The sequence below is a fragment of the Crocodylus porosus genome, unplaced genomic scaffold (genome assembly GCF_001723895.1).
Source record: "Crocodylus porosus isolate Cpor-Errol unplaced genomic scaffold, CroPor_comp1, whole genome shotgun sequence".
NCBI classification, from domain to species: domain Eukaryota; kingdom Metazoa; phylum Chordata; order Crocodylia; family Crocodylidae; genus Crocodylus; species Crocodylus porosus.
The window spans coordinates 59,339,871-59,354,588 of NW_017728949.1; the positions used below are offsets into that span (position 1 = coordinate 59,339,871).

Sequence of the window (14,718 nt, forward strand, 5' to 3'; positions counted from 1 at the left end):
TAATGCAAAAAATATTGTTACCAAGATCTGAAATATTGATGTTCCCTACCTAAAAGGAGGCTGGTAAACTTCAGAGGAAGGTGTTATCTAATGGATCAAACTTTCACATGCTTCAGCATAGTCTCTGGTTTACTACCTACCATTAACTGTGAACAGAAGTACTTACAGCTGCATTGCAGATTTGGTAGATCAGTTAGGGCACACGGTCTGTTAAGAATGTACATTTTAAAAACAAATTTGAATATTTGATATTATACCTACTGCCTAAAAGTGACGCGATGGGGGTTTTTTTAGAAGGTTTCTAAAATGACAATGATAGTTCAGTGAAATCTAGATTTTGCAATGCTAGGGTACGTGAATTATGTACGTTATTCAAACTAAATTGGCAAAATCAAGTGAAACAAACTTTAAACATTTTCAGTCTTCTTCCAAATAAAAGTGTAGGGTCAGTATTATAAATCCATTTTCCATAGAGCATTATAATACAGTACATGATGCCATCTGGACAGGACTGACGGATTTCTTTTGTAAATGACAATTTAAAGAAAAACAATTTAAAGAATTGTGAAGTTCAGTTTCATTTAGAGTACTCTAGTCCTTTTTTCATTAAAGGTATCTAAGTACATAAAGCCAAATTCTTGCCATCTCCACCTTTCTCTAAGGGATGAAACATGAGTTTATATTATTATTTGGAGGAAAATCCACTCTCAGTGATATAGTGCCGTGAATGATTAACAGCACCGCTATTTGCATAATCTCTAAGGTTTGATCAGCACCCATTCTTACATTATGGACCATGTTATTAAAAGAAAAATCCTTTAGAAGATGAAAAATGATTTTGCAAAAATAACACTTCATTTTAAATCAGTCTCTTCAATTTTCCTCTGATTTTCATACACCCTTTATTGTTATTCCATAATGATACAAGTAACCCAGAGAGCAGGGGAGTTTGGTGTCTCTTTCCTCTCTCACTTTTAGATTATACAGTCCTCTCGTTCCCATTTCTCCCTTTTCTTCATACTCTGATATTAGTGTCCCAATTACTGAGGCTATGAAGGAGCCAATTCTGGAAGTTTTCCAATGCATTGACGATTCTGCTGCAGCTAACGTGATTAGACTGGGAGATTTGAAGCCTCTCTGAATCCTTAGCCTAACTTCTAGCACTGTATCGTCATGCCAGAAACTCATTCTCTGCACATTGCTTTAATCAGACTTCCTTCAGGGGCATTTTTTCCCTTTTACTTTCTACCGTTGGATCTTTTTTCCGATCAGTATATTAACATAAATCGACCAATGAGCCAGCGATTCTTGTAGTATAGCAAGTAATGAGAGGAATTACAAGGTCATTAATTTCTCAGTCTTTTTAGATGTCTGGGTTAGATTATGTTCAGTCCACTTATGCACAAGTATAGAAAATCATAGGGGGGGCATGTTTCTCGTAACTCATGGGAATTAAACAAAGCAATTTCATGTTAAACAAGGAAAGTTGCAGTGGGGCATTACTACTTGAACAAAGATAAGAGCTTTTTTTGCATTGTTGTTTTCTGAGGGTTTCCTAAGCTTTCTGGTTTTGTTTTGCGTTCCCAAACAGAAATTGAGCTTTACCTTTTAGCAATATGAATTATGGATTAAACTAAAGCAGCGTTGCAGGAGCCTTTAATATGATTAGTAGTCCTTGAGGGGGTGTTTAAAATTCGGTAGAAATACCGACTGAAGTAAAAGACCAGCTCCCGAAAAATTGATGCTTCTCCAGTGAACTTCAGGCAGTCTCATAATGCTTCTGAAAAGAGAATTGCGCTACCCCTGCCTTCGGATTAAACCTGCTAAACAAATAATTAAAAGGAGGACTGACGGGGCAACTTTTTTATACCCAGAAGAATGATATATTCTTAAGAACAAGCACATATCTACAGATAGGCTGGTGGAGAGCTTTTATGGTACTTTTAAAACTTGGATTGATTGGACTACACAGAAGTTTCTGTTGAGAAATTGGCTTTCCCCATCCAAATCGTGGAGCAGATTTGACTCAGAATCAAAGTGCTGGTGTTTACATTATCCTTTTAATCTATGCTGTTTCTTAGCCTGTAGAAATCTGAGAAATAATTAATAGACTACTGTTTCAGGGAGGTTTGTTTTCTCTTAGAGATGGCAGATTTTTTTTCTCTCCAACTGTCAAGGGGAATAAGAGAGAGTAAAATTAATTAACGACACAGACTTCTTTTAAAAGAAATCCATAACAACATCTCATAAAACATTTCATCTCTCTGTCAGTCCCACAGTTGTCATTGAAGAACCAGCTCGTCTCTAAATGCAAAACAAAGCCACGAGCTACATCTTCTAATTCAGTGGTTTATATTCTGGTTGCTTTAACAATGAAATATGTTGCACAAATTTGACACTGAATTATTTTTGTTTTACAGAGATTTCTTGGTTCAATTGGTGCCTCCCAGGGTCATGTTTGCTCAGTCTGCTCCTTATTCTGTGCTTCAGGGAATCCTACGATCGACTGTATCTTGATGTCGTCGTCTCAGTTTAAAAACACAGAACTGGTGGAGTTGTAGAAGGGACTGGGAATCCATGTTGCGTTCTGCACATTTGCTTGGAATTGCACAGCTGAACGGAGGAAAAGCTACAAAATGTTAAATGCAGTTTTATTCAGTTTTGAAGATTATTTTTTTAAAATGCCCTTTTGATCTTTATCACAAGCCAGATAACCGGTGTCAGACTTGGATGGGAATCAGAACATTAGTGTCGGAACTGATATTTAATTTAAAAGGCTGTACCTGTTGCTATTAACTGTGCAGATATTTGTGCCAATTCAAGATTGCATGAGGTGTCTATACGGACCAAGGCACCAGTAATCTTTCAGTCTTCTCTCCAAATAAGAATAGCTGATAATCTTTTCAAAACTCGATTAACTTTTAAATTAGTAACTAATTTAATTGTTAAACACCCAGTTGTGGCAGAAGCTAAAATAATGTGGTGCTTATAAGCTATAGTTGTGTTTTGATAAAAGCCATTTCTGTAAGAAGATGCTGGTTTTTTGGTCTTTAACCATTTTGGATACTCTTAACAGACCTTGCACTGTTGTTGAAAAAGCTTAATTTTTGCCCCAGAGCCAGAGTGCATTCAATGATTGCTGTAATAATAGCTGGGCAATAGTTACCACTAAAATCTAGTGATAGCTGACAGTAGCATCTGTAATGCTGCAGTTTTTCTATCCACTTAAAACAGGAAATAACTGGTATTTTGGAAGTTTGCAATATAGTCACTGTTGGTAAATGTTGATATTCTAATGGCCATCACTACTACCTACCCTTTCATCTCCAACTAATACCGTCTTTCACCGTAAAACCCTATTTCGTGCCCCTCAGTACTGTAGGTGTGCAGCTTCCAATTTGGGGAGTTCTTTGTTGAGCAGAGACTGCAGTCTTATAGTGCATGTATGATTTTAAGACTAGTTTACAGTGTAAGGCTGTCTAAATAATAATGTTTTCAGGTACCCAGTTCTATAAGTGTTCTCTTCCTGAAAAGTTTTCTGACTTTCTGACCTACCCTTGTTATCAGCAAAAGGACAAATGATGTTGGGATATTCATGACTTAATTTAACACAACCTGGGAACTACAACACCAACTTTTTTTTTTTTTTATCAATACTAAACTTTGGCCATTGTGGCCCTTACTTGAACATAAATAGTAAAGGTACCTTTGAGTAGTCTTGTCACTCAGTTTCAAACCTTTTAGGAATTTCTGAATTTTATTCTTAGTTTAGTTCAACATTATTTGCAGTGCTTCCACTCTGAGTGTGCTCTGTTTGTTTAATATTTGTGTGTGTGTCTGTATATACACACATTAATGTATATGCATAAACATGTATAACATATATAAGTTATAGCATGTGTGTGCATATAGACTTATTTTAAAATAACGGTGGGTGCAGAGCTACTGTTTGTAACCAAAGCAGTCATTTCGGCAAATGAGGTTGCAAAAGCACACCCGCCGCAACGTGAATTTTATTACACTGAGTGAATGTTTTCTTAATGTGGCTATTTTATATAGAGTGTGCTTGTGCATGTTTGAGGATGTTGGCATGTAATGTTCTGCTTCAGCGAGAAATCTAAATCAAACGCCCTCCGCTCCTGCGAGGGGCTCTGCTCCATCACTCTTGAGTAATACAGCCACCGTAACTCATAAAAATAAAACCTAATCAGTGCATTACCCTTCAGACATGTATCAGTTCAGTCTGTCTGCCTCTCTTTCTGCTGAGAGAATATTTCATTAATATTTTCAGCTCAAAACTCTGCTTGTGCAGTAAAACAAAATAACTAATCTCACAGCATCTGCTTTTATTGTTTTCAGACAAATGGACATATATATACCCTCATAAGTAACAGGGTGCTAGGACTGGGTTTATTGGCTACATCAGATACTAAAAGAGCAGAATCCTTCCTTGAAAGGCACCGTTCATAAACAATGGAGCCATTTGGCATTGAGACTTTTTAAATAAATGAAGCCAGCACATTTTGAGCAACCAGAAGCATATTTTATCATCGTTTCAGGTTTTTGGTGCAAAGGCACAACCATCCAACTTTCTTGGCTTTGCTTCACTGTTTGAAACAGTATCAGTACCCAGAAGCTCCTGTTACCCATTGTCTCGTGCAAAGCTACAAAATACATTCATGCCAAGAATTCTAGTTTACAGGTGCGATGCCAGGACAGAGTGGTAATTCTGGCTTGGTCCTTTTGAGACCTGCTTAGCAACCTGCTTCAGCTATATTGGAATCAAACCTGCACACTTTCAGGCACCTTGCTGAGAAGCAGAGATTCTCATTTTCTCTACCACCCTGACTGCTGTCAGATGGAAAAACACTCCATGGCTTTGCTCCAAAATGCAGTTTCCATAAAACCAAATAGGCCAGTAAGATTCTACCAGAGCACTATACTTTATTGCTACAGATCACATCCTGCAGCCCATATGCAGCCAAGTCTAAGGGAAATTTCTCTCAAGTAAAAACAAGCTCAATTCTTCATTATGTAAAGTTCCATGATTGGTAAGACTGCTGCTGTGATTCTTTGAAATAAATGTTCAGGTTTGTGGACTTGGGGAGAAGGACATCTAGGGACAGGGGCCAGGGAATAAAATATTTCAACTTTAAAATATGCTTTTTGAGATGTTCAAAAGAGTTCAGTCATGACTAAAGCCATGGGGAGTTCTCCTGAATAAGATTGTTGAATCATGTCGCCTGTTTTATTTATTTTACTTTTATATAGGTAAAAACTATTGTGGTGACTTGAATTTACCAAAAGTGAGGTGTTTTGTTTTGTTTTGTTTTTCTTGCTGTAGTGAGAGACCATTGAACATTGCTGAAATGTTAATCTCCAGTAGTCCCAAGTCATATTCAGAAATGAAATATTTTTCCATTTCCTTATTGGCCAACAGCAAAGTGCAAGTGCAGTTCTTACCTCTGTAATTTTGGAGTAACGATGGACATGTTTTCTTGTCTGGCCAGGGCTTAATCATGTATTGCTGTTGACTGATTAGAACCGAACACTTCCATACCAAAGTAAAATTGACTTCTCAATGGGAAAGTGCTTTGAGAAATGACAGTACTCCCTTCCTATTTTAGCTCAGAGTCATTTTTCATGCTAAAAGCCAGAAGAGCAATTTTGCAAAGCCACTAAAAGAGGGACAATTATGCTGCAGTTTGCATTGAAAATGCAAGGAAGGATGCTTTGCAGTGACCATTTCTCTTGTAACAGGCCTTCATTTTAAATAGTGGTTACAGTCTTGGCTGCACTTCCCTTTTTTTTTTTCACTTGGAGCCTTAATAGCTTTAAATTCAACTTCCAGCTCTGCTGCCTTTTTCCTTTGGCTGACTCCTTGGCTCTGCTGCCTTTCATGCTGCTAACAAGGCAGATAAGGGTTAGAAGACGGGCTTCACTTCCATCCCTGCTTTCTGATTCTCTTCACTTCCCAACCCTCACGATTCCTTTCTCTGTTAATAGCTTGTTCTGTTTTAAATGCGCGGCTATGCAAGGACTTCCTGAATTCCCAGTCAGGCCTAGAAAGGGTTGGCCAAGACAGCTAGTCAATAATCTTAAACACAGTTATTTTCTGTTTTTAGGAAATCACTGAAAAGAGCACCATTTCACACGTCTTAGCATGTTCGTTGCATTGTGTTCTTTGTAGTGTCAACATGAGCGAATTATCAAAGCTACCTGGAAATAACAGGCAATATTTGTGGTAGTTCTCATGGGAAAACTATATTCACTAAGTCGCCCAAGTGTATCATGGAGCTTCCAACTTGGGAATTTAGCAAATGTCCAGATGCTACTATTGGATATCAGATTATACTGAAGTAGTTTTATCATCTGGAGAATATTAACAGATGTGAGTTTATGGAGAACTATCCAACTAAGCAGGGAGCGAATGCATAGTCTTACACTGTAAATACATCAATAAAAGGGATTGATCTACATGCAAAATATTGGTTGCTGTTAGAAAGGGAAGAGTTCCTAGATTTGTTAGGACTGACTATCATTGGAATATGATGAGGACTTGGTCATCTTATCCCATGTGTTTTAGACATCCTGTTAAACTGTGAGAGCAGCAGCAATTTTTCCTCATTGATAAATCTTCACTTTTCATATTGGGTCGTGTTTTTTATCTGGAAGAAAATCATGCAGTCACTAGCTTTTGTAGTAGAGGTGTTTCTGGGTGCTATTTTGTATATTTTATTACGTGCATTAGGCTCTGACTATAATTCATGGTGATGGTTTGGCAGGGCACCTGCTGGGTTGGTTGGTGTAGCTCTGGGAATGTAGTTAACATTTTTGAATGAAATGTCATTGTTTTAAGCTGTAGAGCACCTCTCACTATTTAGTGGAATTTGTAGGCATGCCCTTGTCAATAGGGTTGAATGCCAACCTTATTTAAAATAAATGGGAACTTTCCCATGGCCTTCACTGGATCCAGAATATGGAACAGTCAGAAAATTTGGCCATCGTAAAGAAGAGCACTCAAAGATCTTAATACTTTCATCACTCCGATCAACAGAGTCGGTGTTCAGGTTGATTTCTAGACCACCAGGGAGCATGTAATATCACAGGTGTCAAGGCAAGATTTATTAGTTTCTTTACAGAAAGCCCATGTAGTTGATAAGGTGATGGTTAATCACAGACTTTTGCACAACGGTGCTGTCCCAGTGCACATAAGACGCAGGGAAAAAGTCTCATTGTATTATTGTAGACAGCACTGGAATATTTCTGTGCATTTCATCAAGGAGCACTGCTGCCAGCAGCTTAAAATTTCTGTTTCGGTGCAGGTTGAGAAGGCCACAATAAAATCAGAAAAACATGTCAGTCTGCTTTTACCATTTACAGTTCCTGTTTCAAGGTAGATAAAACAATAAAAAATGAAAATGAAAGCTCTTCTTTGTCCTGAGTTTCAACAAGCAAAAGCAAATATTTGGGCAAGTATTTGGGCTCCTGTTTTTCACCCTGCATCCTTGACATATTTGGAGCAATGCGTTCTGATATGAACTTCTTCTAAATACCATTGGTGCACGGTGCACTCGCATGCTCTTTTGAATAGATCTGCATATGGGTTGGAAGCAAAGTGAACACTATGCAATCATTTGTACACCCAGCTGGCATTTGGGGCAGCCTCCATTTTTGATGACCCCCCTGGAGACCTCTGATAAAGGGACTGGGTTTTCAAGAAATAATTTTCACCCTCTTTGAAAAATGTCAAGGCGAGTGCCTAAAAATCCTAGGTCCCACAGAATCCAGGCACTTGAGGAGAACTTGACTACTACTTTTTTGTTTTTAGCTAGGCCAAGAAATAATTTGTCACCTATTCCTGTATCGCTGGTTCCTCTTCTCCACCTGAACAGGTGGTGCGCTTGCACATTACAGTTTAGGAAATGCGATTGCTTAGTTGGTGGGTGAATTGTTACCGTGTCTGCTCTACATTCATCCTTGAACAATTTGTTGAGGTGACAGTAGTTGGCCCAGCAGCCAGGAGAGTGGGTATAAATTGTTTGCTTTCCTTGTATCCCTCAGTTGTCAAATGCTCTTGATATATTGCTCTTGTGGATTATCTCAGTAAATTAAGATTAGCAGAAGCCACTTTGTGGGCGCATCTACACGTGCCCCCCACGGCACAGTTGTTACTGCGCTGTCATTTAGTACTTGTTTTAGCAGTTTTTATCGGCAACCTCGTTACAGCGAAGTAGCTTGTCGCTCATCATGGTTTGTGCCCACCAACGCTACAGAGATGTAGCGGTGAGCTACATTGCCGTAGCTCAGTGCTACAGCGGCGTAGCGTCTCATGTAGGCACCCCATGTTATCCAGTGTCACTAAAAATCTTTCCTAATATGAATATGTAGTGTGCATGCTGACTTTCTCAAGAATGAGATCTGTAATTGCATTGCTCTCTTACCTGGGCTAGAATTAATATTAAACTAGCTTGACACATCTTCACTTTTCTTCAAATTGTAACAGACCGAGGTTGTATGACTTAGCTTTTGCAATTGACTCATTCCTTTTTTACAGCATCTAGCACCCTTATTTACTCCACAAGCGACTTCTTTACTAGTTGCATCTAGATGTGTCAATATATTCATTTTCTGGCTGTTGGATAAAGAAAATTGGATCTCTGTATATAAATTTCTCCTGTTCCTATTCAAAACTTGTCCCCTTAGCTGCTCTGAGCCTTTTGGGTAGGGTGGGATAGGACTAAATAAATAAACAGTTTGAGGTGGTCTCATAATCATAGTTCTTGTGTGTTTATAAAAGCCAAAATTGTTTTCCCTGGCTGGATGGCAATGGTTTGGCTAAAGGGTAACACTTGAAGCCAGGATGTCTGGGTTCTATTCTTGCTTGGCTGTGTGACTTCAGGAAAATTACTTGTGCTCTCCATGCCTCAGTTTCTCCATCTGTAAAATTGTTGCCAATGTTTCCGTACCATGCTGAGGTTCTGTGACACAGTTTTTACTGTCTGAATGGCTTTGGGTTCCTTTGGAAAGGTGCTAGCTATGGAACAGCAGTGTTTCCAGCTATCCATTACATTTGAATTAAGGGGCCCTTTTTTACGATATGCTCTTGCATGTATATGGAAGTGCTGTTTGCACGCTTTTTACAGTGCTGTAATTTAGAGCACTTTTTATAGCACTGTAAAGTTACAGCACTCTTAAACATGATGTGCACAGTGTTGGGGGGTGCCGGTAAGGTTCAAAGCCTCCTTGCACTTTCCAGCCTAGTTTCTGCAGCCTCCAGGAGCTTTTCTACTGGTCAGAAATTTGACCAGCGTGCAGAAGTTATTCAGAGTGCTGTAGGTTGCTGAAGTGCTGCAAAATACAGCACTTCAGGTTTTAATACCTCATTTAGTAAGGGTTCATTTAAAGGCTATACCCATGTTTAAAGTGCTGTTAAGTCACAGCAATAAAGCAACTTCTTTACACGTCCCTTCCTGTGAACTAAATGAGCTCCCTTTTTAAGTCATCAGCTCTTGTAACCATGTGACAGGGTATTTATAGTATATCTGCTCAGCAGGGAACATATAAGCAGAAGGTTTGTGTGCATGGGGAAATGTGTGTGAAGGAGCTGGTGCACAGATAACTTGCTTTCGTTGCTGCACCTTCACTCTACAGGTGGACACTTGGCAGGTGTAGCATGAAATGGCTTGCTCCACTTTCAAAGCAGCGGCAGCTTCCTCACATTGCCACAAACCAGGACTGTTCACATGGCAAGTAAGAGCAGAGTGGCTGGTGCACCATACGCCAGCACTCCTGCTGACTGCATGCTAACTTGCACGTGTAGACAAGCCTCAGAGAGAGACTGAGCGGAGGACAGGAACACGACCTGGCTTTAAAGCCGCTGTCTTTTTAAGCTAGATGTCGACAGCGCAGCTGTCTGTTGCTTTGCTACCCGCTTGCACAGTGGATTTAGTGAACAAAGCTAAATCACTTTCTAGAATGCACCTTATTTACTTCCCTGTCCTTTGAACTTGTTTTGAAATCCCCATTGGTCTGTCACATTGTCCCGAATTGTCGAATTGTCTGTGCATTTAATACTACAACTTCACATGCGGATTGGAGAGGGGAATGCATGCATCCCAAGGAAGAAATCGAGGCATCTGAAGTATTTGAGAAGCTTTTTCATAAACTGATGAGTCACGTTGCAGGTGCTCAGAGAGCCATTGGCAGGAATCATGGGAAGGGCTGTGCAGCGGCTGGAATTTCCCTTGAGGTTTTGTGTTCGTATTTCTCTCTGGGAACTCAGCATAGTTTTGCAAACAGTTCTCTGCAGATCCTGTGTCCTTTAGCTGCCTGCCCTGCCCTATATGCTGGTTAGTTTTCATGCCTCTGTCTTTTCAGATGAAAATTCCTGTCCATTTAGGATTTTCTCTTGTCCAAAAATCTTCTTTCCCTGCAGTGTCTAGTGTCTTCAGCTCCGTTCTAGAAATGACCACGGTGGAAATACTGGCTTTTAATAATGTGACACATGGTTTTCCTTCTAACCTTATGGTGTGAATATATAGGAAAAAATAGGGTTTCTTTTGTGTATTGGGATGTGTCTTTGTAAATGATGTTCAAAATAGAAAACTGTTCAATTTTACTGGAGTTTGTATGCATTTTACTTTTGTAATTTTTTAAAATGATTTGATAGAATTTTATTTTAGGACAGATTCTACTTTTTGTATGCAATATTTGGACGTGCTGTATTTTTTTATTTTAAAAATAATGTTTTAAACCACTGTACATGTGTAAATCAACCACTTAATATCTTTTCAGACAAGAATCTTACTTTGTGAAGGTGCGTGTTACTTTTAATAATAGTTGTTTCACATTAAAAGGATTACTTATTGTTGCCAGTACTTCTCAGTAATGTAGGGAATGTAAACTAATATTAGACTTCTGCTGTAGTATCAGTGTTGAAACAAATTCAAAAGTATTACCTTGAAATGGGGATGAGTTGGTTTGAAGTAATACCGAACACTGTGGACCGGATCCAGAGCCTACTGTAGTTGCTAGAAAGAATTCAGTTGATTTTATGGTGGACTCTTAATTGGCCCTTCTGTGAAGAATAGACGCCATGATTTGTATTTCAGTAGGACCCAGAGAGCCCATTAGGAGCACGGCCCAATTTTGATAGGCACTCCCATGAAAAAGGCATGTTCATCAAGAGTTGTTTTATTGCACAAGGTTGAGAGAGTCACTTATAGCACACATTTGTTCAAAACCTTGTACCCTAAACAGAGTTGTGTTGGAAAGAGGAAGGAGGTTGAGAGGGATTACTGATGAGAGAAAAATAATAGGACCTCAAAGAAGAGAGGGTGCTCTAGGTGAAGGGGTATCAGCAAACCATTTCTTTGAGCGAGCCTAATAATGAACAGTATGTCTTTGCCCACGGAAGTGGTTTTCACTGAGCATAATTTGCTCATCCAGCAATCGAAGTGATGCTCAAGTAGACAAAGGGAGTTAGGCAAGGCACTGGCCCAGGACTTGGGAGATGCAAGGTCAGGTCCTAGCCTTGTCCCAGCTGTATACCTCCTTCCTCCTGTCTTGTCTACTTAAGACTGTAAGCTCTTCATAGCAGGGGCTCTTTCCAACTCTGTATGTGCAAAGTGGGGCCACAGTGTCTGTGGAGGCCTCTAGGCTCTACCGTAATACAAGTAATAAATGACCTTTTGGAAATGAACTGCTCTGCGTATGTCGTTTAAAGCGCGCGCGTTCACCAAGAGAAGTCTGCTCTCTGTGTTTTGCCTTTCATTGCCCCCAAGGGCATTTCCTGCTTAGAGCAGAAGTAGAAGATACTAGCAAAATGCTACCAAGAAGCATTGCAGTGTGTCCACACCTGAACGCACCTGACATTGCAAAAGGTATTATCTTTTGGACCACCGCAGACCACAAGCCAATAAATACTGTGCCCACAAGCACTGCACCCATACAAGGGCTGGTTTTCTGTTAATGCTTTCCACTTGCGAAAGGCTTTACAGTGTCGGTTCTTTTAAGTTGCATCTGACTGGTACTGGCCATTTTTGTCAGCAGACCCAGATGGAGAAGTTTTCATTTATCATATTTACTTGAATAATAGATGACCCCTACCCCCATAATTAATTTCTATATATAGAAAACGTATACATTTTGTTTATAATTTTCCAGGTATAGAATCTAATTATTGGAGGTTTGCCTTGAATTTGTCACCTTCCCACTCTGCTGCTACAACAGGGAAGATAAATTTGGGGGGGTCAGGTAGCTCCCTTCCCCTTCTTACCATCAGACCCTGCTCTCCCTGGGCATATGGAAGAAGGGGGCAAATTTGAAAACACTAACCTTAAAAGAAACATACCTGTTGTAATTTGCATACTGTACTCATAAACTGTTCATCTAGAATTTGATGCATTTTAGTGCAGATACTGCATAAAGACAGTTATTTTGGCTGGATGGTGATTTAACTCGTAGCCCCACCCCTTGACAGATACCCGGCCCCCTGATCACCATCTTGGGACTGGAAGTCCCACCCCTATTCCCTGACCTTTGCCAGTGGGAACACCCCCCACTTGCCCCCCACAGTATGCCTTTTGGGAGGGCGGGTGCCATCTTGGAACCGGAAAAAAACCCAAATCATATACTAAAAATCAGACATCTACTATAACGTATTTAAATTTTATTTTTAAAAAACCTTTATCCTGATTTGTGTTTGCATAGTGTGTATAGAGATGATTGCATAATAACTCAAAATAAAGTCTTACTCTTGGATGTTGTGTCCATGTGGGATTTGTAGGCAGTGTGAAGGGGTGTGGGTGTGTGGGGTTTGTGGGAGCGGTGTGGTGTTCACATAGGCCAGTGCCACACGCTCCAACCTCCATGGTGCACAGCCCTTGCTAAGGGCCGCAGCAGCCAGATGTGGCAGGCCCTTGAGGTGCTTTTGGCCCATGGCAAGCAGTGTCCCCTGGCGGTGCTTGCCTCTGGTTGAATCCCGGGAGCTGCGCATGGTGGCACAGCCCGCCTGGCCTGGCCCACGGCCGTGCACCTTTTGAACCAAACTGGGCTGGGTCTGTGCCAGCATGTGGGGTTCCTGCCACTGCTGCACCATTGGGCCAGGCAGTCTCTGTGCCTCCGTGTGCAGCTCCTGGGGTTCAGCTGCATGCACCTGGGGGGCTCTGCCTGCCATGGGTCATAAGCGCCCCAAGGGCCTCCTGCTGCTGCTACTGCCAGCAGTGGGGGGCTGTGCACTGTGGCATGGGGGCCCACCCCCATCCCCAAATCCCACCCCCTCCTGCACTCCTCTGCACTCCCCAGCTGTCCAGTTGCACACCGTCACACTTGGGGTTCCCAGGTGGCATGCTGGGAGCCCCACGGATGTGAAAGCACAGTACCCACTTGGTCCAATGTTGGGTGACCTGAAAGCCTGCTGCAGGCCAGTAGTAATTGTTTTTTTGTAGGGGCCCCACGGGCTGGGTAGAATGGCCTAGCAGGCTGGATCCAGCCTACAAACCATATCTTGCCGACCTCTGGGATAGTTCATTGGGCTGGGCCCCAGCAGGGTCAACAGTGTTTAAAACCATGGTGTCCCCATAGCTCAGCACTGGTGTGTGTACTCCAAATAACCTCTCCTACCTGCCCCCCCAACACCTCCCCCCACCCACACAATCCATTTGTATATAATTGTAAACCAAGGAGCTTCCTGCCCCCTTCTCCCCACTCCTCCCCCATGCTGGTTAGGAGGGAAAAATCTTTGTCTTGCATTTGTGTAAATACGGTAATCTGCCACACTTTAGGTGGGAAATGGTACAAGGAAATGTGGGTGAGACCCAATGGGTTGGCAGCGATCCTGTGAGTCAGGTCAAATCTTGTGGCACACAGGTGTCTTGTGGACTACTATAGATGCATAAGGTGAAAGGTACTTAAATGGAGGGTCCACGACCCAAATACCTTCTACCGGCAAAAGGGATGGGGCTGTAGAACGCAGATCTACGCAGGACAAGTAAATGTTAGAACTGAAAAACCAAAAGCTTTTCATTTGCCTCCATGTCCTCAATTATTTTCCTTTAATATTCATTTAAACCTCTGCATACTATCAAGTCAGACTAAGCAGTTTTCCTAGTTGCTTCTGCCCCCTCCCCACCTCTAAAACACGGGTACTACATTTCCTATGCTCCAGTCGCAAAGTGTCACCCCAGAGTTGATGCCCATTAAAAATCCTTGCTTACCGGATCTACAACTTTGTTCCTGTCAGAAGTCTGGGATGCAGCATATCTGGTCCCTCCCTCCTCAGGGTTTTGTTTCCACCTTGAATGTGGTGCTTCCTATTTCTAGGGCCGCACGTCCACTAGCCCCTGCGCCTTCACTTGTTACAGCCCGAGGTTAAGTGGCCATTCAAGCGTAGACTGACGGGGTTGGAAGGGACCTCAAGGGTCATCTAGTCTGACCCTGGTGCACCAATGCAAGAATGCTACTTCTGATTTGAATCTCTTTTCTATCCCTTGTGCATAGCAGCACTACTGTAATCCCCTCTGGCTTTTTTTTTTTAAATTTATTTGTATGCACGAGGACTCCTTGATTTGTTTTACTTTATAAGGTTTAACAGGGCCCAACCTGGCCATTTTCACTTGATCCCTGCTCTCCCTGTTGGCGGTTGTTGAGGACAGCAGCATTAGCATCTTCCCACAAGCTAACCCCGCTTTGAAATGAAAAACCTTAGCAGCCAGC

At 41.3% G+C, this 14,718-nt stretch overlaps 1 protein-coding gene across 1 annotated transcript in view; it reads left to right on the forward strand.

The window, feature by feature from the left end:
* Window positions 1-11,704, forward strand: part of DIRC2 (disrupted in renal carcinoma 2) — a gene marked incomplete at its 5' end in the record, with an annotated part of 108,047 nt that extends 96,343 nt beyond the window's left edge. Inside the window, one exon of the mRNA XM_019553572.1 lies at window positions 2,421-11,704. Coding sequence (XP_019409117.1) covers window positions 2,421-2,536 — 116 coding nt within the window. The remainder of the gene's footprint in view (window positions 1-2,420) is intronic.
* Window positions 11,705-14,718: the final 3,014 nt, after the last annotated feature.